Raw genomic sequence first — 26,189 nt, 5'->3', positions numbered from 1 at the left:
CCTGCCAGGGTTCTCTCGAGCCCTCTTTTTTTTTTTTTTTTAATTTTTTTTTATTAGTTGGAGGCCAATTACTTCACAACATTTCAGTGGGTTTTGTCATACATTGACATGAATCAGCCATAGAGTTACACGTATTCCCCATCCCGATCCCCCCTCCCACCTCCCTCTCCACCCGACTCCTCTGGGTCCTCCCAGTGCACCAGGCCCGAGCACTCGTCTCATGCATCTCACCTGGGCTAGTGAACTGTTTCACCATAGATAATATACATGCTGTTCTTTTGAAACATCCCACCCTCGCCTTCTCCCACAGAGTTCAAAAGTCTATTCTGTACTTCTGTGTCTCTTTTTCTGTTTTGCATATAGGGTTATCATTACCATCTTTCTATCTCGAGCCCTCTCTTAAAAAACTGACCACTGCCAGCCCCGGGCTGTGGCTAACATGCCTGAGCAGCGGCACCCAAGGGCAACCTGATCATCACGGCTCTGGAGAAAGACCCCACCAGGGCCCCGGTTAAACCAGCCTCCAGGCTTGGCTCAGGGGGCCCTGGCCTCTAAGTCCTCACAGAGCACACCAAAGCGGGAGGCCACCATGGGTAGTTCTTCCTGGGGCTGGAACAGGGGGCTACTGACTCCAAAGAAAGGCTGCACTGGTCTGCAGCTCCTATGGGTGCCAAGAGATTCCATCCTTCCCTTAAATGTGGATCAAGTCGATTCAAGCCTTTATTCAACACGGACGTCGTTTCAGGAAGTTGTAAGGAGAAAGGAGGGAGACTGCAGTGTTTCTTTCTTAATTTCTTCCTTCCTTCCCTCCCTCTCCTCTCTCCTTCTGTCCATTCACACATTCAGCTAACGTTTACACAACGCTAAGTTCAAGCTGGACAAGACTCAGGACTACAGTGGTCAACACAGGTACCCGGTGGGTATGCAGTACACGCAGTACATGCAAACCTGGTGACCCTGACCTGACTTCTGAAGCTCAGGGCCCACTGCAGTGGCATCAACAACTAATTCCGCAGCAGCCATGGTGGCCTTGCAGAATAACCCACAGAGACAGAGGGTCACGTGTCTGCACGTGTCTCAAGAGGGCTCCCGGTGTTCCCTCTGATGGACTTACGATCTGCTTCTGCTTTAAAGGCTTCACGGAGAAGCTGCCGTCCATGTGCTGAGGGGAAGAAAGACCAAGACATTAACTCGGCCGTGCTCAGGCCCACCCTCGGTCAACCCACATCCCTGGCTGAAAAAAGGACAGACCCAACGAAGACTCGAGAGTCAGGCCAGGGATTCTCAAAGCAGCCCTCTGACCTGGCTTCAAAACTACCCAGAGAATCTTCTAAATACACCGTCTCCTGGGTTCCACCCTGATCTACAAAACCCAACTTTCCCTGGGTAGTTGGTGCTCAAGTAGGTTCAAGTTCACCACCATCAGCCTGGTCCCGATGATGGACAGGCGCCTCCCCAGAGCAAGCAGCAGCACTTGGACAGCAAGAACTAAGACAGGCTGCTCCAGCCCTCAGAAAACCTGGTCTAATCGCGAAGATGGCACGAGGACATCATGTGCCCACGTCCGCAAGGAAGCCCAAAGCTCAGAACCGTGAGGACAGCAGGTTGGGTGGGGTCGGGGGAGGCACACTGCTCCAAGCCCACAGTTAATCAGTCAAAGAACCTGATCAGAGCTCCTGCTCCCCAAACACCCCTTCTGAGTCCACCGAGATTGGCACCGGCCTTTTCTGTGAGCCTGGTAGTGGTAGGTTCTGAGCAAAGTTTCTAGTATACTGCACCCCAAAAATAAGGCCGTTTTCTCATGGGGCTCTAAACGCACAGCACAGAACGGAACGTCTGTCAGCGATGGCCCATCAGCGGCCAGAGCACATCTATGGGTAAACAGTCACCATCCCCTCCAACCAGGCCGGCTTGGGAGCGCAGCCGGGGGGCCCAGAGAGGGAGAGGGCCGCCCCTGCCCCCCACCAGAGGGGCCTCAGGCTGGCTGGCTGACCCCCAGGGGCACCAGAAAAGGCCCGGATCACAGGGAGGAGATGGCCTTGCACGGGAGGCTCTCAGGGCTGGACACACAGGCCGAGGGAGCTGGGTCCCGTGGGACGCACAGGTCTGAGGCCGGTGTCCTTGTGGGGCCCCTCCTCGGCCACCTGGGCCACAGGCTGATGCTGAAACCTGCCCGCTGCTGGCCGATGCCCACGGGAGGCGGGGGTCTGCCGTGGCCTCTGCAAACAGGGGCCATGCCCCACGACTTCCAGCAGAGCTCTCAGCAAGCAGGCACCCTGTCCCAACGCCGCCAGGCCCTCGCTCACTGCGTGCACGAGTACACAGAACTGCCTGGCCCCCAGGAACAACAGGCCCGGCGAGAGGACCATCCCAAGACCCCGAGACTCCCTCGTGGAAAGTCGGTGGTGAGGCTGACCTTAAGTACCCCCACCACCCACTGAACACACGAACAGCCAGGGCCTGGACTCGGGTCTGGGTGAGAAGAAAGGGGCAAACGCCTAAGCTCAAACACATGTAACGCTAATAAGCGAATCCTTCCATGCAAATGGTCTCTTTCTACATGGGGCAACCCAACTCGGGGCCCCCAGGAAGGCATGAGCCTCCCATCTAGGGCCGTGCCAGGCAGACAATAGACCTTCGGCCACCCCACCAACATTCACTGGGCGCCTACTGTGTGCAGGACACGACAGTAAATGGAAGGTCAGCCGGGCAGTAAGGGGTAGGATGGGACTTACCTTTTCGAAGGCGGCTAAGAGCACGTGGGCGTGGCCGGTCACTTCCACAACTGCCCAGGAGAGAGAAGGATGGTCAGAGTCGGCCTCCGCCGCCCCAGCTCCAGCCCCGGGCTTCTTCTCTCCAGATGGTGCTTCCCCAGCTCGCAGCCTGCACACGGAGCCCACCCCACCGGGGACCCCACGCCCACAGCAGTGGGAGGCAGTAGTAGGCAAGGTCAAGGTGCTGACGGCCTTCGCAGCTCCCCCGCGGGGTGGACGCCAGCGCTGCCAGCCTGTCTGCCCTGGGCTCCGCCCTGGGGGAGTGGGGTCGACACCGCCTGCGGGCAGCAGGGCGCCTGGAACCCTCAGCCTGCTAAGCCACATGGGCGCTATCTCTGGACTGAACGCCCACGCCCCGCCCCTGACGGATGGGGTGGGAAGGTCCTCGGGCCTGGAAGGAGTGTTGAGGGGGAGACGCCACTCACCGTCCCCCTCGTCCACCATGGCCTGGATGACCACTGGAAACACGCCCCGGTCCAGGTCAAAGTTCAGCTGAGGAGAGAAGGAGGGGACAGTGGTCAGAGCGAGCTGGACGGAGCGGGTGCCGTCAGCAGGGGTATCAAGGCGGCGGGGCCAAGCAGGTGCAGACGCCGGTTCTTCTCTGCAGGAAATGGTGTAAAAGGGCACATTGTGTTCTGCGTGTAACTCGGGGCCACCAGGGATATCTGCGCCACCTTTTCTGGAACGTCCTCACCTGCCCTCCCAGCCCTGGGACCTCACCGCTGCCCGCGCGGCCCCCTGACCTGGAACCTTGGACGGTCCTGGAAACACAAGCGCTGGCGCCGGCCCCCCGCGGCGGGTGCCCCCCACACAGCAGCGTCGTCACAGTGCGGCCGCCGCCCAGTGAGGCCCGGCCAGGTCCGCCGTCTCCCCCGCCTGCTCACCGTGCCAGGCTGTGTGGGGCGGCCTCTGCCTGACACTGCTCGGTGCACCTCCAGGCACCGGGGGCCTTGGCGACCCCGCGTCTAAGCTTGGGAAGAACAGCGCCCCACCTGGCCCGAGCAGAGATGGACACAGAGTGGAGGAGCCCGCGTGGCTGTCTGGGCTCCCGGAGGGGGCGCCTCTCGCCTTCCCTCCCCTCCAGTTTAAACCCGCCTGCGACCCCCACTGCCCTCCCGCTGCCATCCATGCCCCACCCACGTGTCCACCCAGTGTGGCCCCGTGTCTGCGCGCTGGCGGGGCGTCACACGGAGCCCGCGGGGCAGAGGCACTCAGGGGGGTGCCTGGCGAGTCCCCAGCTGCGGGGGGGCGGGGGGAGCCAGTGCTGGGACGGGGCGGACAGCACGGCTGGGCTCAGGTCTGGCTCTGCAACGTGAGCCTCTGGTCCCGGTCCTGACCCAAAGACTGTGAGCTGGGAGGGCACGCAGCCCACGGCCGAAGGATGGCACATCCCCCAAGCACCCTGGGACCGCACGTCTCCCCTGGCCTCAGGCACCAGCTGAGAGCATGGTCAGCTTAGCAGGGCACACCCGTCCTGCCAACATGGGACCCAGCACGCAGCCATCCAGCTTTTCATGATCAATGCCAGTAAGTTCCTGGTTTTCATAAGCCAGACTGAGGTGCTTCTGCCACTTCTGAACAAAGAAGTCCCGACAGAGACCCGGCTCTGAAGGCCCCGCGGCCTCCCTGGTGTTCCCGCGAGCACTCAGCGCCCGGAGCTCAGGGCAGCGCCCAACACTGGACATCTGGCCAACAAACGGGCTCTGCAAACCCCGAGGGTGACTACACTGGCTGGCCCGGGGCTGAGCCAGGGGACTGGGTGACGACGACAGGGCACCTCGACGCCACCGCCCCCCAAACACCAGGACCTGGTTGGGGGGGACCCAGGGAGTGTGGGCACCCAGAGAGCAAGGACCACCTCCCCTGAAACTCCTGCTCCCCAGAGCTCAGCACAAGTCACGAGCCAGAGCCAGGCCCGCGGGGAGAGGACAGAGACAACCGCCCACCCAGAGGATCTGCAGGGGATGGTTCTTTTCTTAAAATTTTTTTTTCTGTCATGCCAAACGGCATGTGGGATCTTAGTTCCCTGACCAGGGATGGAACCCGCACCCCCCTGTGGTGGAAGCATGGAGTCTTAACCAGTGGACCACCAGGTAAGTCCCGGGAGATGTGAATTTTTAATGCAGGGGGCAAGGCTTTCTTAGGGAAAACGGGGGCCAGGTGAGGAGCTGGAGCAGGAACGAAGGCCAGAGGGAATCCCGCTAAACTCTGCTGTCACAGAGGAGCCACTGGACAAAGGGATGCAAGCCCCAGGCCAGACGGACACCGGGAAACAGGGAAAGCAAGAGGGTAGGGGAGGAGGGGACGCAGCTGTGACTGAAATAAACAGAGGCCCATGAGGGGCTGGTGGGGAAACTTTGAAGAAGCCCCACCAGCCACAAGGGGACCTGTAACCGACTTGGAAAGACCACAATGTGGTCCAGGAATAAAAGAAAACAATGCATGTACGTGGCAGGGGGCCACATGGGAAATCTCTATACCTTCCTCTTAGTTTTGTTGTGAACCTAAAATCACTCTAAAAAAGCCTTTAAAAAGCAAACTAAAACAAAGATAAATGAAAACACACATCCAAAGACTTGCATGCAAATGTTCACGACAGCATCATTCGTAACAGTCAAAAGGTGGAAACAACCCAAACATCGGTTAGCCGGTGAACGGACAAACAAAATACGGTAGCGTCCAGCCAGTGGGACGTTATTCGGTCACACCAAGGGATGAAGTACCAATACGTGCTACAATACGGATGCAATGCGGACAAGCCTTGAAGACACGATGCTGAGTGACAGAAGTCAGACATGAAACGTCATATCGTGTACAAATGTGTTCATGAGAAATATCCAGGACAGACAAATCCGAAGAGACAGGAAGCGGCTAAGTGGATGCCAGGGGCTGGAGGAGGAATGAGGCGGGACTGCTAATGGGCAGAGGGTTTCTCTCGGGGGTGACGATCACGTTCTCGAGCTAATAAGGCAGTGATGACAGCCACGCAAGTCTGTGAAAACAGTCAATTCCACCCAACTGTACACAGGCTTCCCAGGTGGTGCTAGTGGTAAAGAACTTGCCTGCCAATGCAGGAGATGTAAAGAGATGTGGGTTCAGTCCCTGGGTCGGGAAGATCCCCTGGAGGAGGGCATAGCAACCCACTCCAGTATTCTTGTCTGGAGAATTCCATGGTCAGAGGAGCCTGGCAGGTTACAGTCCATGGGGTTGCAAAGAGTCGAACACAACTGAAGCGACTTAGCACGCATGAATATTGTTATTATCTTTAAATAAGCAAATCTGGGGGAAAACGGTTTAAAAAAGGGAGGACGGCCAGGTCTCTGATGCCACGATGCTTGCAGCCGAGGGGATGTCTGGCTGTGTCTGGAGGCACTTTCAGTGTCACTACTGCAGCAAGGGATGCTCCTGACACCTGGTGAGTGGGGGCCAGGAACGGTGTCCCCCCCTGGACCCAAACGTCAACAGCACCAAGGCTGAGAAACCCCAGCACAAAGGAGAAGCCCGGGTTTGGTGCCAGAGTATCTGTCACATCCCTAACATCTGCCAACACCCCCTTCCACGCCCTCAGCAGGCAAGGACGTCACGCCAGGATGTGACAGCCTGACCCTGTCCCCCATACAGCCTAACTTCCAGAACCTTCTATCTACAGCAGAGCTGAGCCGTTTCCCAGCTACAGTGATGACTGATGAAGTTTCCACTTAAAAACAATACACGTAACAGAGGGAGTCGTGGGCGTGACTGCGAGTGGGTGCAGGGCTTCCCTCCGGGTGATAAGAATGTCCCAGAACTGCCTGACGGTCACACCCTGTGAACCGTCTGTCGCTGACGTAAGCCTATGCTGTATGTATTTTATCACAGTAAAAAATGCGTGCAAGGGGCCCTGCCTGGCGGTCCAGCGGTTAAGACTCTGCACTTCCAATGAAGGGGGCACACGTTCGATCCCTGGTCAGGGAAGGAAGATCCCACATGCTGCACAGTGTGACGAAAACAGACAAAAAACCACACGTGAGAAAAACTGAGCAGATTCCAAGAACGTGTCAGCTGAGTTAATAATCAGAAAAGGAGACATGAGGACAGGGTGCCAGGATAACAGCGCTGGACAGGTCGAGTGTCCACGCCCTGGACCCACCAGGCCACACGCTGACAAGTCAGGGATGTGGTTCCCCGACACCCCAAGGGAGGAAAAGGGGGCGCCCTGGGGAGCACTCAAGGCCAGCTTGACACGGAGCCTCCAACAGCTGCAATCATCCCATCCAGACAACGCCCAGACTGACCGCGCTCCACAGTCCAGGCACCGGCGGGGTCCAGACCCCGGTCAGCAGCCACAGCTGACGCTCACCAACCACAGAGGAATCTGAGCAACAGGCCACTGCACTGGGACCCTTCCCGTGCAGGAACACGGGGCCCAGCCCTGAGGCTTGTTACCTCGTCATCCTTCCACTCCGAGAAGTCGATCTTGAAGGAGGGCAGGGAGAACTGCTGGCTCACGCCGCGCTTATAGTGGACGGTCTCGGACTGCAGGGCTGGGCTCTTGGGGCTATACCTAAGGGGCCGCATGAGAAAGGATGGTGAGACACGCTCCCAGCCCGAGCCCGCACCCGCCCCCTTCCCAAGCTGGGCTGCACCTCTGCCTGCAGCTTTCATGGTTTGTGCACTTTTCTGAATGAATGGGGGACAAAAAACGCACAGTGACCCCCGTCCCCTGCCTCATGCTTGCTCCCAGCCACCTGCTTCTCTGCCCCGCCTGCAACCCTGGAAGTCAAGGCATAATCACACCTGCAGGTGCAGAGTTACTTTTTAGTGCCCAGGCTGCAGTCCACCTGCAGTCTGCTCACATGCCTGAAGCTGTCCCACAGACATCATGGAATCAGATGCCGTGTTCTCAGAACCCTGCGTGGGCTCCACCGCAGTTTTACACTGACTGATTGGATCAGACCCCCGCTGGCGGACACCGGGCGGTCACCAGCATCTTACTATTCCAACATCTTGACCATGTATGCAAGCACGTCCCCCAGATAAACTCTCAGGAAAGGAACAACTGGGTCAGGCAGCATACACACTTCCCATCCTAATAAAACCCGGGCTTCCCCCTCCGCAGGGGTCCCACACACAACCCGCCTCCCTCCGCCCCACCCACACCTGCTGTCCCTGAGGCCTCATTCCGTCTCCAGGACAAAGGACACTCTTGAGGGTCTGCTGTGAGACTGGCCCCGGGGATAGGGGCAGGGGCAGGGGCTGTTACATGATCAGGAACTCAAAGCCTGGGATCTCAGAGCACTGACCACTCCGCCCCTGACCAAATCTGGCCTCCGAGGGGACTCCTCCAGCAGGACGGGGGTGGGTACGTGTCTGCGGGTCCCACCAGGGGTCTGGCCCTGCAGCCTGGAGGCAACCCCGCTAGGGTCTTGCTGAAGTTGCAGACTTCGGACTCTTGGGGCCTGCAGGATCCTTATTTCAAATAAAACTTCCGACAGCTCAAGGACAGGACACAGACAGAGCAGGGCACCTGGGCCCGGAGCCACGGGGTGACTCACGCTGCAGTCCCGTTCAGGAACTCCTCCACCGCCTGGCAGTAGACGGTGATGGCCACCCGGGCGTCGGCGTCGAAGGTGAACTCCAGGCTGTAGAGGATGCGGGGCTTCTCGCCGTCCTCAGTGGGGCTGTCGGCACCGTCCTTGTACCTGCGGGGGATGTGGAGGGACAGGGCAGGTGAGGGGCCACGCCCCACCTTTCGGGGAACGTGGAGGCCATGCCGCGCTTGGACAACGAGGCCCAACGTCGCAGGGTCCCCCTTCCCTTGCCTCCTGCCCTGGAAAGGGAGGCTGACACGTCCTCATGGTTTGGGGACGGCCCAGGCACCTCTGGTCTCCCAGGTTGGAGGCGGTTTCTCAGCCCCCTGAGGTCTGGGCTGCATCGCCCAGCACGGTGGGGGCATCCTGTGAGCTGTGGGGTGCTGAGCAGCACCCTGATTCCTGCTTGCCAGGGGCCAGCAGGACTGCCCCCACCACCTCCAGTTGTGACAACCAAGACTGTACCCAGACCTGGCCTGCGGCTCAGGGGCACAGTCGCCAGCTGAGACCCTGGGTTACAGGCTGCAGCACCTGAGGCTGAACCCGGCGGCCCCGGCCCGCCCTCAGCCGAGGAAGCTCTGATTCCACGCCTGATTCTGCACGTGGGCGGGTGGGCCGGGAACCACTCTCTCCCAAGTGCAGGGCACCCCTGGGGCGGGGGGACCCACCTCACGAGCCGGAGGGAGTCTTTGCGGATGTTCACCAGGCTCCTCAGTGTCTTCACGGGCTCGTGGGGTGCAGGCGTGACATAAGGGAACTAGGAGGGAAAGAGAACTGCAGGTGACTCCAGGGCTCAGCAGAGAAAGAAAACAGGGCTTCATCGAGGCGACGGTCACAGCCCTGCCTGGTCACCCCGGGGCCCTCACACCAACCACAGGACAGCACCACCCTCAGCCGCATCCGAGGAACCACAGGTGACGCGGCCAGCACGGGGCACGGCTGGGACCAGAACCGCCCCGAGGTGTCTGGGTCCCCAGTTCTGGGAAGGACCCTCCGCGGAGTCCCTGGGGCAGAGGTTAGGGCTGGGCCAGGACAACGGTCAGTACAGATTCAGGTGGGGACACGTGCGCACGCTCTCTCTCTCTCTCACACACACACACAGAAGTTTCTGGAAGGTGTGGGAGTGAGGTCAGTCTTGGTGACAACACAGTCTTGGGAAACGCTGTCACTGGGAAGCCAGGTAACGGGCACCCAGCATGTCTGCATCAATGCAGGTCACCCGGGACAACAGGTCTGCAGGAGGCCTGCGGGCCAGGCCTTGGGTCAGCGCCGAGGCTGCAGAGACACAGAGGCAGGTCCTGCCTGGTGCCGGGGACGTGGGAGGGTGGGCAGCTCAGCAGGGCACGGAGGCCCCGCCAGCTCTGCAAGTGGGGGGCCGGCGCTCCGGGTCCCGGGCCCTCGGCCCCCATCACTTAAAAGAATCAAGACTTTGTGTCAACCACAAGGCGGCTCCACGGCTACAACAGCCCACAACTCAGCAGCCTTAGGGGACGAGTCACGACTCCTCAGAGGGTCCCCTGCCCGACCCCTCCCTGGTACCGGGGACCGTCATCTCAGGACGCAAAACCCAGGGCAGGTAGGTCCCTGCTCAGCAACCCCCCAGACCCTCGTTCTCTTGCTTTCTACTCTCCATCCATCGGACGCTCTCTTATCATCTGCACCCCTCCTGCTAAACCCCTGCCTCCAGCCCCTGGGAGAGTCCTGGGCACAAGGCAGGTGCCACAAGGGCTGAGAATGAAGGAAAAACAGCGCAAGAAGTCACTTCTCTGGGGACTCATGGGGGCAAACTTGCAGAAATGGCGCTGGCCATTTTTCTGCGTTTCTGTTTGGATCTCATCTCTCGCCCACTGGTTCATGGAATGTGGACGACCTTTTCTCTCTTTAAAGACAGTCATCCGTGGGGCCTGGGATGAAATCCCGAGACTGGACATGCCAGGTTCAGGGATGACTGCTCTGTCCCTAGGGACCCGCCCTCAGCCCAGGCCTCCCGCACGCGTCTGGATGGCACCTCTGTCCCATGGGGAGGAGACCTGGTGCCCGCTGGCAGCCGGCGGCCTCGCCACGTCACCCACGTGCCCAGCCCACCGAGACCCACCTGGACTGGGCGATTGCCCAGGAAGTTCAGGTCCATGTTCTCTCCAAAAAGGTAACCTTCGGGGTGGGGGGTGTCGAATTTCTCACCTCCCATGAAAAAGTGTGACGCGAAGTAGTTTCCTGGGGAAAAAGGAGACGCAGCTGGAGACGACGAGGCCCAGCACGGCCCCCTGGGAGCACCTCTCGGCCCAGCAGCCCCTCCACCGGCCCGGGCGCCCCCTCCCCGCTCAGGGACTTATCCCGCTCCGACACCGCTTCCTTCTGCAGCAGGTTGAGCTCTGCGCCCAGCAAGGACATGTCCTGGCCCCAACCCCGGCACGTGTGTGCCTGACCTTGTACAGAGATACGTGCAGGTGTAAGTAAGTTCAGAGGTCAGAAAGGACGCAGGTCCTAAAGCCAGAGACACCGGCCTCTGAGAAAAAGAGGGCGAGGTGGACACAGACACATAGAGTGCGGCAGGCCCTGTGAGGACGGAGCAGGCAGACACTGGAGTGAGGCAGCCAGAAGGCGAGGGAGCCCGGAGCCGCCGGAAGCTGGGGGGAAGGAAGGAGCCTTCTGCAGAGCCTTCAGAAAAAACAACCCTGTGGACACTTGGCTTTGGATCTCTGGCCTCCAGAGCAGCGAGCATAAATTCTGCTGCTTTAAATCACCAGGTCTGAGGCACCTCATTAGAGCAGCCTTAGGAAACACGTGGGCTTCCCTGGTGGCTCAGATGGTAAAGAATCTGCCTGCAGTGCAGACCAGGGTTCAATCCCTGGGCCAGGAAGATCCCCTGGAGAAGGAAACGGCAACCCGCTCCAGTGTTCTTGCCAGGAGAATCTGGTAGGCAGAGGAGCCAGGCGGGCTGCAGTCCATTGGGTCACAGAGTCGGACCTGACTAAGCGACTAAGACACACACACACCCGGGAAACAAGTACACCTTCTCTGACCCCCAGACTAAGTCAGCACCCTGCTCCACCTCAAATCTGAACTCCAAGACCTTTTTCACTTCAGCACTGACCACAGTCTAAACTGTGTGGATCTGAGTTATCTCCTTCCTGCCCAACTCTCCACACGAGACCTGAGGCTAAATATCCCCAGAATGCACGCATGCATGCTAGGTCGCTTCAGTCGTGTCCGATTCAGTGCGATCCCAATGACGGCAGCCCACCAGGCTCCTCTGTCCCTGGGATTCTCTAGGCAAGAATACTGGAGTGGGTTGCCGTGAATACCTAAACACTAAATCCACATTTCTTATAAAAATAGATGGATACAGGGCCTCGAACACGGGTCAGCTTCAAAGGACTGAGCTCACAGCCTCGCTGGGGAAAGGCTGGAAGTACCACCTCTCCCAAGCTCTCCAGTCTGATACCTGCCCACTGTCTCCCTTTTCTCTCTGGCACAGAGAAAGGCAGGGTGACCACAGGGGCCTGTGGATTCTGTGAGCCAGAGGGAATTCTGGGTCCTCGAGCTCTGCTGGGTGCCCCGCATGGATCCCAGTGTCCCTCCTAAGAAACGCAGCCTTGGCTACAGGGGACACAGCCAAGGCTGCCTAGGCCGGAAGGCTCACAACCAGGAGTCCAGCCTGGTGGCTCCGCTGGCAGAGAACCCAGACAGGATGTGTGAGGCCACGGTGTACTCCCAGCCCATGTGTGGACCAGGAACCAGAGTAAACCGCAGTGAGAGAAAAGGAATACAGTGGTGACAAGTTACATAAACATAACACCCCTGGTTTTATGGAACATCATATGTATGTGCTCACTCGTCATGTCCAACTCTTTGTGACCCCGTGGACTCTAGCTCGCCAGGCTCCTCAGTCCACAGAAGTCTCCAGGCAAGAATACTGGACTGAGCTGCCATTTCCTTCTCCAGGGGATCTTCCCGACCCAGGGACAGAACCCAGGTCTGCTGCATTCCTACCTGCAATGTAAGAAGGCTCCATCCTCTCCACACCGTTCCCAGCCTTTGCTGTTATATCAACTATGTGTGAAAGTCGCTCAGTCGTGTCCGACTCTTTGCGACCCCATGGACTGTATAGTTCATGGAATTCAACTATACCAACTACAGAGTATCAACTGTAGTTTTAAAAATTATGGCTAAAACAAATCCACGCCTCTGTCCCCTCTCTGCTGCGGGGCCGAGGGACACTCGGCCTCGGACGGCTCGCCCCACCTCTGCCCGAGGGACTCAGACTCTGCCCTACTTACGGGCGTCCCAGTGACCTGGACGACAGAGAGAGACCATGAGCGCCCTTCCCGGGAGGCTCCCGGGACCCCTGCGCTCCGCCGTTGTCCCTGACACACGTCAGCCGTGGAAGGACACGGCGGGTGTGAAGCCTACCCATGTTCACCGTCTTCCAGGATGAGGAAAACCATGGCTGTTTCCATGGCAACCCGTGGAGGCGGGCAGCGGACTTCTGGGGTTCCTGTGTTGTGTGTTCACTTTCACACGTCTGGCTGTGCACGTGTGTGTGACCATCATTTACAAATGAAAATTGGAAACATTCTAGTTTCTTAAAGGAACTAACCCTGCTAAGGAGCTATGTGCCAGGACATGCAAAGATCTCCTTGGGATCAGAGTCAAAAGGCAGAGTGCTGGTCAGCGTGGAGAGTGAGCTGGACTCAAGTGGAATGAAAGGGTTGGGCAGGATCCACACCAAACATTCAAGCATCTTTGAGGAGGTGCAGAGAGAGTGGGAACGTAAACCACCACCCTCTATGTTCTCCCCCAAACATTGGCTATGCACCCAGGGTGCTATCAAAACCTGAGTTTATCAAGAGACTGCAGTCTGAGACTCCACTGCAGAGTGAAAGTTTGTGTCCCCCCCAAATTCACATGTTGAAACCCAAGCCCCAGCGTGACGGTGTCAGGACGTGGGGCCTTCGGGAGGTGATCGTGTCATGAGGACGGAGCGCTGATGAACAGGGTCAGTGCCCTTGTAAAAGAGGCCCCACAGAGCCCCCCACCTCTCCTACCACGTGAGGACACAGAAGGCGGCTGTCTGAAAACCCGGAAGAGGGCCCCCCAGACAAGGAATGTGCTAGCACGCTGCGTTCCAGCAGCCCCAGGGGACGAGGACAGACCCCCGGGCCAGAGGGTCCAGATGTCTGGACCCACGTGTGTGCACACATGCTCAGGCGCTCAGTCACACTTTCCAAAGGTCACTTCATTAACATAAACTCGGCTGTGGTTGCAAAGGGTCTGTTAAGAAGATTAAAAGACACCCATTACACGGTATCACTCTTCCCCAAGGAAATTCCAAGGATTTGAGGAATTCTGTGCCAGAAACAGATGAAAACCAAATATATGTTTATTACAAATCACGATGCCCCTGCCAGATAAACTGTGATATGGACTGAGACACCGGGGGGCCCTGCTAAGAAATGCAACTGCCCTGGAACCTGGGAGGCCAGGTGTGGGCTGCACTCAGCCACCCGGGTGTCTGCCCACTCGGACGGAGGGGAGCAGGAGTGGCGAGAAGGCCGGGAACAGTCCATCCGTTCCACCAGCCGAAAATCTTTTTCGCTGTACCACCGCACAGAAGTTCCTGGCTTGCTGACTCCCGCTGCTGACACCCCCCAGCTGGGCCTGCCCCCCAGGGGTCAGGACGGCACCGTCTGCAGAAAGGGCTGACCGCGGAAAGCCTCTCCAGGCCCATGAGATCACCCGCCAGGTGAGGGACAGCCCCTCGGACTACGAACCTCTGCCGCAAAACTCAGAGGAGCTAGAACCCTGGGTCCACCTGCCGTGATCGGCCTGCTCAGGGACTCCCCAGAGTCGCGGTCACACGCGTGCACGGAACAGCTCCTCTGCTCCCCACGCTAGGGCTGGGGGACTCAGTGCAGCTCAACCTCCTGGGGCTCAGCGTCCCCACTCCAGGTGACATGAGGCCTCGGTCAACAACACCGGCTGCGGAAGGAGGGCCACCGGGAACGCCCTGATGACAGAAGGAGCCGATCGTGCAAAGAAGCTTCACGTGGGTGAGGAGACACCGGATAAACACCAGTGCTTCCTGGCCTCCCTGCCACGCCAAAGCCGTACCAGAGTGGACAAGGTAAGTGAAAAGCTCGCACCCGCCCTCCATGGAGGGAAGAACAGTGAATGAGAAGGGTTCTGACCGAGCAAAGCCTCCGCTTTGCTGAATCTCCACCTCTTTCAGGGGGAGGCATCCTCCCCAGCTCCCACACACACCTCTTTTCCAGACACGGCCTCCGCACGTGGAGCTGGGCCCCAAGTGTACGCAAGTCCCAACCGCTGACACAGCTGGGGGGCTGCCATGGTCACCTGACTGTGCCGGGCCGTCCCCAGATTCAGCCCCCATCCCCGGGAGCTGGCCCAGGACTGCAGGACTTGGTCCCTGAGGGTCCCCGGGGGTGAAGCCAGCTCTGTGCCTGGCGACATGGAGGCCAGGGCGGACGGGGCTCCGTGGTCTCCTCCTCCTGGCCTCCCGGGCTGGGATCCCCATCCTGGGTTCCAGAGACCGCGCCCGCCCCGGCTGTCAGTGCGTGTTCCCCTTGGGAGAGCTGGTGTAAACGCCAGTCAGTCTCCAGAGAACTCACAACGAAATAAACAGCATTCAGGAACACGCTCCTGCCACTGAGTGAGGATAGAGCAAATCCAGTATTATTATTTTTTTTAAATATGCAAAAGGTCCCACAAAAAGAGGAAGAGAAATGAATGGTAATCTATATACAAAAACATACCCAGTCTAAGTAAAAATAAATAAATTAAAACTGCCAAAGGATATCCATGGCTAATACTAAAAGGAAAAGCGACAGAACAGGACACACACACACGCACACGCACGCACGCACGCACGGTGAGGAAGCAGAATCCCTGCAGCTCTGGTGGGGATGTGAACAGGCTCCCACCACACTGCAAAAGCTTCGGACTCCGCACATACGCCACCTGAGGGGGCCAGACCCACGGCCAGGAATGGAAACAGCCCCAGAGGAATGGGCACTCAGGGTCGTCAGGACCGGACACAGAAAACAGTGGTGGCTGTCACGGGCTGGGGGAGGCGGCGACGGGACGGAGTTTCAGCTCCACAGGAGGACAACGGTGGGGCTAGCCACATGGCCGTGGGCGAGTGCTGAATGCCTCTGAACTACACACTTACACTGGGGAGGGTGGCAACCATCACGTGGAATTCACTGCAATTATTTTAAAAAGTGAAAAAGCCAAGGGCACCCAATGAAATCAGACTGGTGGGCACAGAAGCCAGTCACAAGAGTGTCCTCAGCGGCATCACTCACGAGCCCAAATGGGAGCCCCCCCAGCGCCCCCCACGAAAGCTCACGGCTGAACCCGCAGACGCCAGGGCGTCACGTGGCAGAGACAGGAAACTGGCTGCCGCCCTGCTCACAGCCTCAGCCTTCGCGTCACCCAACGTGAGCCAAGAGCGCCCGCTTCCCTTTATACCAAGTTCAGGAGCAGGCACGACTCACCTCCGCTGGAGCCCGAGTGGGCCTCCCAGGGAACGGGGCAGAGACTTGGGGGGGGGGCCACCGGGGCTTCAGGGGCTGTGGCTGCTCGTGCCCACCAGCCCGCCCGCGGGTGACGGCGTCTCCCCGGTATTGACAGTGTGAGCGCGGACATGTGTGCACACACCGCATGCTCCTGCAGCACTGAACACAGTTCGTTTCGGGCCCTCCTAAAGCACCAAGGGCATCCGGTCACTCAAGGCCATCACAGATCTGCAGGGACAGGACCCCCGGGTAACAGAAAGTGGAGGCTATCTGAACAGTGGACCCCAGGGCTGACCGGGGGGAGCCAGCACCCTCTCTGGGGGCCAACATCTCAGGCACTGGGCACCCAGGACCAAGCCGACACTGCATGGGATGAACAGATGAGAAACTACTGTTCCGCAGCCGTGGCCGGCTCCCAGCTCAGGGACAGTCGGCCCATGTTTTCTAGACATCGAGGGACCCCCACTCCGCTCCACACCATCGACTCGTCTGCAGACGGCCAGGGTGCGGGCCAGGCGGGGGTGGGCTGGGCTCCCCCAACTCCCAGGAGCTGGGCAGACGCCAGGGCAGCTGGCAGAACTGAGCGATTCCACTGTTGTTCACTGAGCCCGCACCCAACCTGCGGGGGCGGCACGCAAGGCCTACTGCCCCTCGTTTCACAAAATAACACAGAAACGTGAGGCTCAACGCCTGTACCAGACCACACGGAAACACATGGGAACGGCCCACTGGAAGGGGCTCCGAGCAGGCATCTGGCCACGGGCCCCCGGCTGGGGGGTGAGGAGGGCGGCGCTGGTCACCGCCCGGGAGGTCATCCAGGAAGTGCAGGACTTTCCCAGGAAGCTGCCAGGCCTGGGAACACTCGGGCCGAGGCCGGGTCCCATCCGCCAGCTCCCGAGGACTCGCAGAGTCTGGACTGAGGGGCCCGGGCACCAGAGGTTAACTTAACCCTAGAGGCACGGAAGTGGGGCCTCAGAGCAGGCGACCAACAGGCCCACGGTCACGGGGCAGCTCAGGGCGCAGGGCCTCTGGACCCCAAATCCAGGGCCCCTCCTGCCAGGGCTCCATAGGCAGGAGGAGACTCCCTCTCCCAAGGCTGGGCCGAGCTCCGCCCGTGCCCACCCTGTGCGTGTGGTCATCACAGCAAGGCCACCCCAACCATGAGGAAGTGCACACCCGTGCCCCTTCAACCCTGGGTAGCCGGGCGCTCTACGCCACGGCCAAGCTCCAGGCATGGGATGAAAAGCCCATCAGTCAGCCAGCCTGCCCAGCACAAGCCCAGGCTTCCTCCCCTGGTGCCAGCTGAGGGGGCAGCACAGCAGAGCCCAGGAGCCACGTAAAGGATGCTCGGACCCCCAGGCCCCCAGAACCCCGAGGGCAGGCAACACAGCGAACCGCAGTGGGCAGAGGGCACAAGCATCCACCGCAGGCTTCCAAACCCAAGCAACCCATGGCTTCTCCTTCAGGGAGACAGGCCCTCAGATGCCCACTGCCACCTGCAAGGGTTTTTGTTTCCGCTTTTACCTAAAGCAGAAAGGTTCGTTGTTGTTGTTTAACAAAAAATGTTAACAACCGAAGTTCGGAAGATACAGCTTCTTTATACAGCTCTTTCAATGACAGAATCCAAACCGAGTTCACGTGAGCTGAAGCTCAGAACTGGCTCTGCCTTATGAACGGTGCAGGGGGCATGATGCCGGCGACGATGGCACGGGGCTCTGAGCGGGAAGGAGAGGCCACTGAGGGCGGGTGCGCCTCTTCCCCAGCCCTGCCCCTCCACCACCAACCTCGGGGCTCTGAACAGAGGCTCACTGCCCCGGGACACTGATGGGCATAGAGAGTCCTCCCTCGTCTGGAACACATGCCTTGGTTCTTTCCTTTAGACACCAAACTAACCAGAGTCAGCAAGGCCCCACTCAGAAAGGGAAAACCCAGGTAGCAGCGGTCACGAGCAGACACCTCTAGATGCCACCAACACAGAAGCACACACCCAGAGTCTCCTGGCATGCACAGCGGGCCCCTCATCGCGTGGTGGCGGGCCCAGAAGCCCATGGACCCCCAGCTGCCACCCCAGGGAATAAGATGCAGCCCAGCGACTTCTCTGGTGGTCCAGTGGCTAAGCCTCCGAGCTCCCAATGCCTGGGGCCCGGGTTCAATCCCTGATCGGGGAACTAGATCCCACATGCCACAACTAAGACCGAGGACAGTCACATAAATCTTGAAAAAAGAAAAAAAGGTGCAGCCCAGTCCGAGCAGCCTGCACACTAGAGAAGGGGGTGTTTTCTACAAGGCTGCTGCACAAGCATTTATTAAACACCAACCGTGTGCAGGCCCGGGTGCTGGGAGACAAAGGGCACAGTCTGATTTCTAGCTCCTTTGCCAAAGAGAACAAAAGTCTAGTGTTACGAGGACATGGCAAAGTTCCAATGAGACAGTGAAAGTGCCAGTCGCTCAGTCGTGTCTGACTCTCTGTGACCCCATGGGCCGTAGCCCACCAGGCTCCCCTGTCCCTTAAATTCCCCAGCCAAGAATACTGGAGTGGGTAGCCATTCCCTTTTCCAGGGGATCTTCCGGACCCAGGGATCAAACCCGGGTCTCCTGTGTTACAGATTCCTTACCGACTTACTAGGGAAGTCCCTCTGATGAGATACAGGAGGAGAAAATGGTCTGAAAGGACACGCACCTGATACACAAAAGGTTCAGGTCCGGGGAGCATTTCACATCCAACTGAGGGGCTGGTGGGTCGGGTGGCTGGTGGCCCCTCCTGACACTCCTCCTGTGCGACCCATCCCTGCCGTGACCTCCCTCACACACCAGGGCAGGGCCGCAAAGACACACAGGGCCAGAAAGACACGCGAGTCACCCAGGAGCAGCAGCCCACGGCCAGGCGCTCCTGCGGGGACCCTGTGCGCCCAGGCTTCCCCCGGCAGCGGCACCCTTCTCCTGCAAGGCTCCAGCCAGGTGTCCCGACGCTTGCTCCAGCCCTCGGCTGGGGACCGGTCACCTGTGTGACGGGGGCAAGGGACAGCATGGCAACGGCGTGCAGAAATTTACCGTCAACTGATCGCCGATGAAGGTACAGAGGCAATTTGATGGGAAAAGAGACGTCTTTTCAACAAAAGATGCTCAAGTAACTGACTATCCACATGCTGGAAATAAAAACACAAAAACCTACATCTTGACCTCAAACTATACATTAAAAGAATTAACTCAAACTGGACCACACACCTTAATGTTTCAGCTAAAAGTATAAAATTTTAAGAAAAAAAAAAGATAGGAGAAAAAAATCTCTGTGGCCTTGAGCTAGGCAAAGATCTTTAAGGTATAATTCCAAAAACATTAAACATTAAAAGAATTGGGGAATTCCTTGGCAGTACAGTGGTTAGGACTCCACATTCTCACTGCCAAGGGCCCAGATTCAATCCTTCCTTGGGGAACTAAGATCCCACAAGCCACAGGGTGTGGCCAAAAAAAAAGAAACATGATAAACTGGACTTCACCAAAATTAAAACTGCTCCTCAAAAGACACCATTAAGAAAATGAAAAAGACAACCGCAGGCTGCCAGACATTTACAAATCACAGAGCTGATACATGAATTGTATCATCGTCTCCAGAACCCATAAAGAACTCTCACCACTCAGTAATAAGATAATTCAGCTTCTAAAAAGTGAACAAGCCTAATAGAGCCAAGCCCACCCCATCCCTAACCTGCCCCCCACCCAGCACACAAAGAATATACAAAGACCAATAAGCACATGAAAAGACCTCAACAGCATTAGTCATCAGGAAAATGCAAATCAAAACCACGAGATACCACCTTACACCCACTAAGACAACTATCATTAAAAAGGTAGACAATAATAAGGGTTGACAAGAATGCTGGGAATTTGGAACCCTCACACACTGCTGATGGGAATAAATAAAGTAACCATTATATTATGGAAAACAGTCTGGCAGTTCCTCAAAAGGTTAAACAGATGATCCAACACTTCCACTCCCAGGTGTATACCAAACAGAACTGAACACACCACACAAGCGTCCACAAATGTTGGCAGCGGCATGATTTCTAAGAGCCACAAGGTGAAAACACCTCAAGTGTACATTAACTAGTGAACAGATAGACAAAACGCACTCCAACCACACAGCAAAGCACAACATGGGTGAGCCTCAGAAACGTCATCCTAAGTGGGAGAAGCCAGACACACACACAAAAAGGCTGATTCCAGCATCCAAAATGTCCAGGAAGGGCGAACTGTAAAGACAGAACACAGATCAGGGATGGGATGGGGGTGGGGGTGACGGCGGAGAGCGCCTGTGAACAGGCTCAAGGCAAGGAGACTTTAAGGGGTGATGGAAAGGTCTGAAACTGACTGTGCTGACGACTTTACGATTCTGTAAGCTTACAAAAAGTCACCAGATCACAGGTTTAAAAAGAATGAGTTGTACTGCACAGGACTGATACCGCAATAAAGCTGTTATGAGTAAAATAAATAAATACAATGAAAACAAAGTGAATGCTGTTAAATTCAAGCTACATACTGTTACAGTGCAAGCTGAAAGTTTTGAAGCAAAAGAAAATTGGACAGGAGATTTTTAAAAGTCCTCTCCCCCCACCCCCCCACCCCCAACACACACAGGTAACCTTATTGCAATAATCATTTCCCGGATATATACCCATATCAAATCATTAGACTATATACTTAAAACTTATACAGTGTTATGTGTCAACTGTATCTCAATAAAGTCAGAAAAAAATTGGACAGTGTTACAGAGGTGTTAAAAATAAATATCAGCAGGGCTTCTTGGATGGCTCAGTAGTAAAGAATCCATCTGCCAATGCAGGAGACATAGGTTCAAGCCGTGGACTGTAGCCCACCAGGCTCCTCTGTCCATAGGATTATCCAGGCAAGAACACTGAAGTGGGTTGCTGTCCTCCTCCAGGGGATCTTCCCAACCCAGGGATCGAACCCACATCCCTGCTGTCTCCTGCATTTGCAGGCTGCTTCTTTAGAGCTGAGCCACCAGGGAAGCCCAACTGAGCCCACAGGCCACAACTACTGAGCCTGTGCTCTGGAGCCCCGGAACCACAACTACTGAAGCCTGAGCTAGAATCAGTGCTCTGCAACAAGAGAACCACTGCAATGAGAAGCCCGAGTCCCCCAACTTGAGAGTATCCCCCACTCGCTGCAACTAGAGAGAAGCCCATGCAGCAACAAAGACCCAGCTCAGCCAAAAATAAATTAATAAATAAAAATTTTTAAAAAGATCTCAAGCAAGTTCTAGCTTCCAATGATTCTTTGTCCGTAACACAATCAACGAAATTGGCAGAGACCTGAAAAGAAAACAACCTTCTCATAAACTGATTGTACAGTCCATGGGTCCCTAAAATCATCTCAACCCCCCTTCCATCCACAGCCCACTCTTGAGGAAACATACTCAAGTCCTGCTTAGGTCCCCAACTGCCTCCCAGAACAAGGTGGCCCGAGGGATAAGGAAGCAGAAAGGACAGCCTTCGGACTGGACAGGCCCAGGAGGGCACTAACCTCGCTGGCAGCAAAACCGAGGTGCGCATGGCATTCACCTGGGTGCCAGCCCCAGTCGATTAGTTGTGCCTGACTCGGGCATCCAGGATCGGTACAGGTGTCTGGACTGATTAACAAGGTCTGCCACTCAGAATCCAAAAGCAGTGCTCTAAGTGCCTTGCATTTGTGATTTATTTTCCAAGTGCCCCACTGAAGGGACTTGCTCTGGTCCCAGGTGACCACCTTAAACTTACTGCTGTCCCTGCCAAGCCACAGCTAACTGCTATCAGAATCTGAATGGATCACCTAGTTTCCTCTATAAGCCAATATAGCAGCTGACTTGTGAAGACGTCTTAGGTGCTAAGCACTGTATGAGGAGCAGCCCATTTTACAGATGAGGAAACTGTGACCCAGCGGGCTAGGTGGCTTGCCTAAGACTAGGAAGACTCAGTCAAAGACTACCAGGAAGAACATGAGAGACGGAAGAGGATGACTTCAAACAACTGACTGCTCCATCAGGTCTGGGATGTCAGCCTGCAGGGGATCCCCACACCAGCCTGGGCTGCCCTGTCCTTGTGCCAGGGATCAAGAAGGCATGGAGGTCTCCCATGCCTATCAGGGAACATGGCCCTCTGCCCAGCTCTGACTGGCCCCAACTGTGCTAGTCCCCACTCAGTTTATTTCTGGTGGTCCCAGACACTTGCCTTCTTTCCCCTTCCAAAATGAGAGCAAAGCAGTTTTCAAATTTGAGTGGACAGTCAACTCACCCTGGGAATGGGTTTTAGATGCAGGTTCTTAGGCCTCCAGCAGACCCCCAGGAAGTGTCAGGCAGAGTCCAGGGAACACACCTTAAACAAGCTTCCCCATGGTCCTGGACCATATTCAGGGGAAACCTGGCCTGGGGGATGCCTGCAGGCCAACTGAGAGGCCAAGAAACCACCAACCGGCTGCAATGCTTCAGAAGTCAGAATCGAAGGCCCCAGTCTGAAAGTGCCCATGAGGCCCAAATGCCCTGTCCTCCTCCCGGGCAAACGACCAGATGAGGAGATGGAGCATGAGGAACCCGAGCTAAACCTCCAGGTCAGGCCACTCTCCCCATCAGAGAGAGGCAGGAAAGCAGTGTGGGGGGGTGGGGGTGGGGTGCGGGGATGGGAGGGGGACAGCTGGCCTGGGAGTCCGACTCCTGGTCCAGTTCTGAGACCCTGGGAAAGTCACTTCCTTCCTGGTGGCCCACATCTCTCAGGCACAAAAGCGGGTCTGGAGAACCTGGTAGGTCCCCTCCAACTATCCTTTGGTTCTCCAGCAAGGACTCCCAGCTCTTCTCCCAAGGACAGTAATGCCTCCCTGGGCCCAGGCCCACTCCCCAGCGCCTTCCCACCCACCCACTAAACACACGCGCCAGGTCACGGGAGAGCTAAGCCTCTGTCCAGACGGGACGGGAGACTGAACAGAACCCGAGCCACTAAAGAAGGCGAAAACCAGCAATGGAGTGATGTCGATCCCTTTGACAATGACCACTTTGTAAGCGCAAGCAAAGCGCCGGGCATGGGGTTAAATCCTTGCCAGATGCGAGCCCCAGAACCTCACCCCGGTCCTTGGGGAGGTTTCCTATCGAGTGTCTCCCGGGTGTGCAGCCGTGTGAGCGTGCAGCGCGCAGGGGCGAACTGACTGACCCAAGGTCACCCGGCCGGGCCGCGGCAGTCAGCGCCGGGCCGACCCTCGCCCCAGGGTCTGGGTGGAGGGCGCGTGGAGCCCCAGACAGTGAAGCTGCAGGGAGGGCCGCGGGGCCGAGCAGGGCCCCCAGACCACCCTCCGCCGAGGGGCCCGCGCCCTGGTCTCGCCGCCCGCTGCCCGCCCCCGCGCGCTCCAGCCCGCGCACCTCGCCGTCCGCGCCCGGGGCAGGGGCCCGGGATCGAGGCCGGAGTCGGGGCGGCCACTCACCGGACTTTGGGGGGTAGCGATAGGCCGAGTTCGCTTGGATGTCGATGTCCTCCACGCCCGCGATGCGGCGGCTCAGGATGGAGCCCATGGTGCACGGCGGGCCAGGCCGAGGCTGGGGGGCCGGGCGGGCGGCGGCGGCGGCGGCGGCGTCCTCACGCGGACACGGCCCGGACCAGGCCGCACGGACGCTCGCCCACGGCCGCGGGCGCACGGCCTCCCCGAGCCCCCACCCCCGGCTCGGCCCAGGGCCCGACGCCACGGCAGCCCTCCGCCCCCCGGAGCGCGAAGCACCTCGGGAAATAGAGTCCCCTCGTACGCTGTGGGGGCCGAGCGGTGGCGTGGGTAGCCCGACTGGAAACTACACTTCCCAGAAAGTTCCGCGTCCAGGCTCGCCGAGGTTGTTGACAAACGCTCCGGGATAAACCAAATGAACCTGAGTCCAGAGGGGAGTGACCATCAACCGCCCTGCAAACTATCCATCCCTTTGCATTCCAGAGCAGGAGACTAACATCGTAAGTCTTTGGCTTTTTAATAGTTTGTTCGTACAGATACCTCTCGAGGAAATCAACGCCTTCCATTTACTCCCTCTTTGAAATACCTTCCTGAGCTACCATGGTTCTCCCCACTTCCCAGGGTTTGATCTCCTGGCCCGGCCAGCAGAGGGCAGACCCTCACCTGCCACCCGGCAAAGAAAAGCTGGGGGTGGAACCCAAGATTGCTTGCAAGAGTGACTACACGGGAAGCGAAGCACCTTTTCCAGAACTCAAGGCATCTCTCCGTCTCCACGTCCAGAACAATTATTTTGAAGACATCAAATCCCCTTCAGAGGCAGTAAACCTCTCCCCATTTTAGAGACAGGGAAGCGGAAGCACAAAGAAGAGAGGGCTTAAGGGTGCTTAAGCCAAGTTCAAAGAATCCATGTTAGACCCTAACTGAACCGCCAGGGAATTCCCCAACTTTCCATTTGAATAAATATTTATAAATAAACAAAGAGAATCCGGGTTAGAGTTAAAGCCTCCTCAAGGTACTTTCCTGGCTTGTGATTCACACAAAATTCTGTAAGCAGGCAAGTGAGGATCTGTTTTTACCAACTTTTCAGGTGAGAAACGGCTCTTCTGAGAAGAAAGTGGCTTCCCAAGACAAGCCTGTTCTATTAAGAAAGGAGCTGGAGGACTTCTCTGGTGGTCTGTGGTCCCAGTGCAGGGGGCCTGGGTTCCATCCCTGGTCAGGAAACTGGATCCCACATAGTGCAACTAAGAGTTTGCATGCCTCAACTAAAACACTACACATGCCTCAGTGTAGACTGAAAGATCCCGTATGCCACAACCAAGACCCTGCGCAGCCAAACAAATAAATTATATATATATGTATATGTATATGTATAAAGCAGCTAGGGAGGGCAGAGGCTGGCTAGGAGTCTTAGGTGGTAAATTTACCACTGTCCACATTAAAGTGAGTCTTAACACCTTTCAGGACTCCGGAATCCAACCTTCCTATTTTCAGGGGGCATGGGAAGCCAAAAGTCAAAGTAAGTGAAGGACTTGTGTGATTGTAAGGGAGAGTGTAGGTCTTGGGGGAGCCTGATCTAACTAACCTCTCTGCCATGCAACCAAGAACCCCATTTACTGAGCAACTACTATGTGCCAGACGTTGGTGTTGAACACTATCCATGAATTCTCTGCCGTAGTTTCTGTTTTCATTCCCAATAAGCAGAAACAGGAAAGAGGCTGGCAGAAGTGAAGTATCCCACTCAGTTTGCATAGTAGATAAGTGGTAATAAAGCTGGAATTTGAACCAGGCCACTCTTTTTAATGTCACACTCCCCTGCCACCCCCAACCCCCATCACCCAGACACAGGAATGCTCCAGTACCAGATTTCTTGTCTCTTGCTCCCAGATGGGCCTGAGGATACCCCCACCCCATGCGACCATTCTTCCTTCACTTCAAATTTCTTTCTGTTGAATCACATAGCACTGTTGAGTCATATATACACAAACAGATAATACCAACACAACATTCAATTGATCAGTCTCCCTGCCTGTGGGGAGGGAAGGAGCGTACTGTGGTTCTAGATGTTCCCACTGACAAAAAATTCTAAGAGAAAGTCCTCCCTACAGATCGTGGCCATGGCAGTCATTTCCATGGGCTGGTGTTGGATCAATTAAAACACTCCTTTTAACAGAGCTTTGGACTTTACGTACACTTTTCTGTGCTTATCCATGCGCCAGTGGAAGACAGGCACTTTCTGATTTGATACTGGTTCTACTATCAACATCTTGGCTGATTCATTTATTTACTCAACAAATACTTATCATGCAGCTACTATATGAAAAGCAGTGAGCCAGGCAAAGAGCCAGGTAATAGAGATTAAATGGTGGAAACCACCAGATACGGAACATCTAGTGAGGAAACAGACACTAAAGGTGAGCAAGTATATAAGTAAAATGCAGTGGGTGCTATAGGGGAGTGGCCTGAGGTGCAGTGAAATACTAGGAGAGACCTACTATTGCTAGGGGAGTCAGGGAAGGCTTCTCTGAGGAGGTGACATTTAGGCTAGGACTTGAAATACACGGAAGAGCCAACCTGGCAAACTCTGAGGGAGTGGGTCAGCCCAGGTTCCAGGCAAGGATAACCACCTGTGCAACGGCCCTGAGGCAGCAGGCCCTGAGAAGCTAAGTAAGATTGATGAGTCCAAAGTCCAGTGCAACTAGAATCTAGTAGGCAAGGAGAGTTCAGGGACAGGGATTGGAGGTCAGGTGGTGGCCACATCTCAAGGCCCCTCAGTTATTCAGGGAGTCCGTGGTGGCTCAGCTGGTAAAGAATCCGCCTGCAATGCAGGAGAC

The 26,189-nt window shown here is 56.8% G+C and overlaps 1 protein-coding gene across 4 annotated transcripts in view; it reads right to left on the bottom strand.

The window, feature by feature from the left end:
* The window catches only part of MGRN1 (mahogunin ring finger 1), a 36,767-nt gene extending 13,177 nt beyond the window's left edge, over nucleotides 1-23,590 (bottom strand). For 3 of the 4 annotated variants that reach the window (XM_065924256.1, XM_065924257.1, XM_065924255.1), the window contains exons 1-8: nucleotides 23,347-23,590; nucleotides 10,440-10,558; nucleotides 9,013-9,101; nucleotides 8,309-8,455; nucleotides 7,200-7,317; nucleotides 3,200-3,266; nucleotides 2,736-2,785; nucleotides 1,115-1,162 (exon numbers count right to left, since the gene is read on the bottom strand). In XM_065924256.1, the coding sequence (XP_065780328.1) occupies nucleotides 1,115-1,162; nucleotides 2,736-2,785; nucleotides 3,200-3,266; nucleotides 7,200-7,317; nucleotides 8,309-8,455; nucleotides 9,013-9,101; nucleotides 10,440-10,558; nucleotides 23,347-23,434 (726 nt within the window). In that variant the 5' untranslated portion in view covers nucleotides 23,435-23,590. The remainder of the gene's footprint in view (nucleotides 1-1,114; nucleotides 1,163-2,735; nucleotides 2,786-3,199; nucleotides 3,267-7,199; nucleotides 7,318-8,308; nucleotides 8,456-9,012; nucleotides 9,102-10,439; nucleotides 10,559-23,346) is intronic. The other variant, XM_065924254.1, reaches the window with a different exon arrangement.
* Nucleotides 23,591-26,189: the final 2,599 nt, after the last annotated feature.

The sequence above is a fragment of the Muntiacus reevesi genome, chromosome 2, assembly GCF_963930625.1.
Source record: "Muntiacus reevesi chromosome 2, mMunRee1.1, whole genome shotgun sequence".
NCBI lineage: Eukaryota > Metazoa > Chordata > Mammalia > Artiodactyla > Cervidae > Muntiacus > Muntiacus reevesi.
This window is presented reverse-complemented; position numbering and strand designations above follow the sequence as displayed.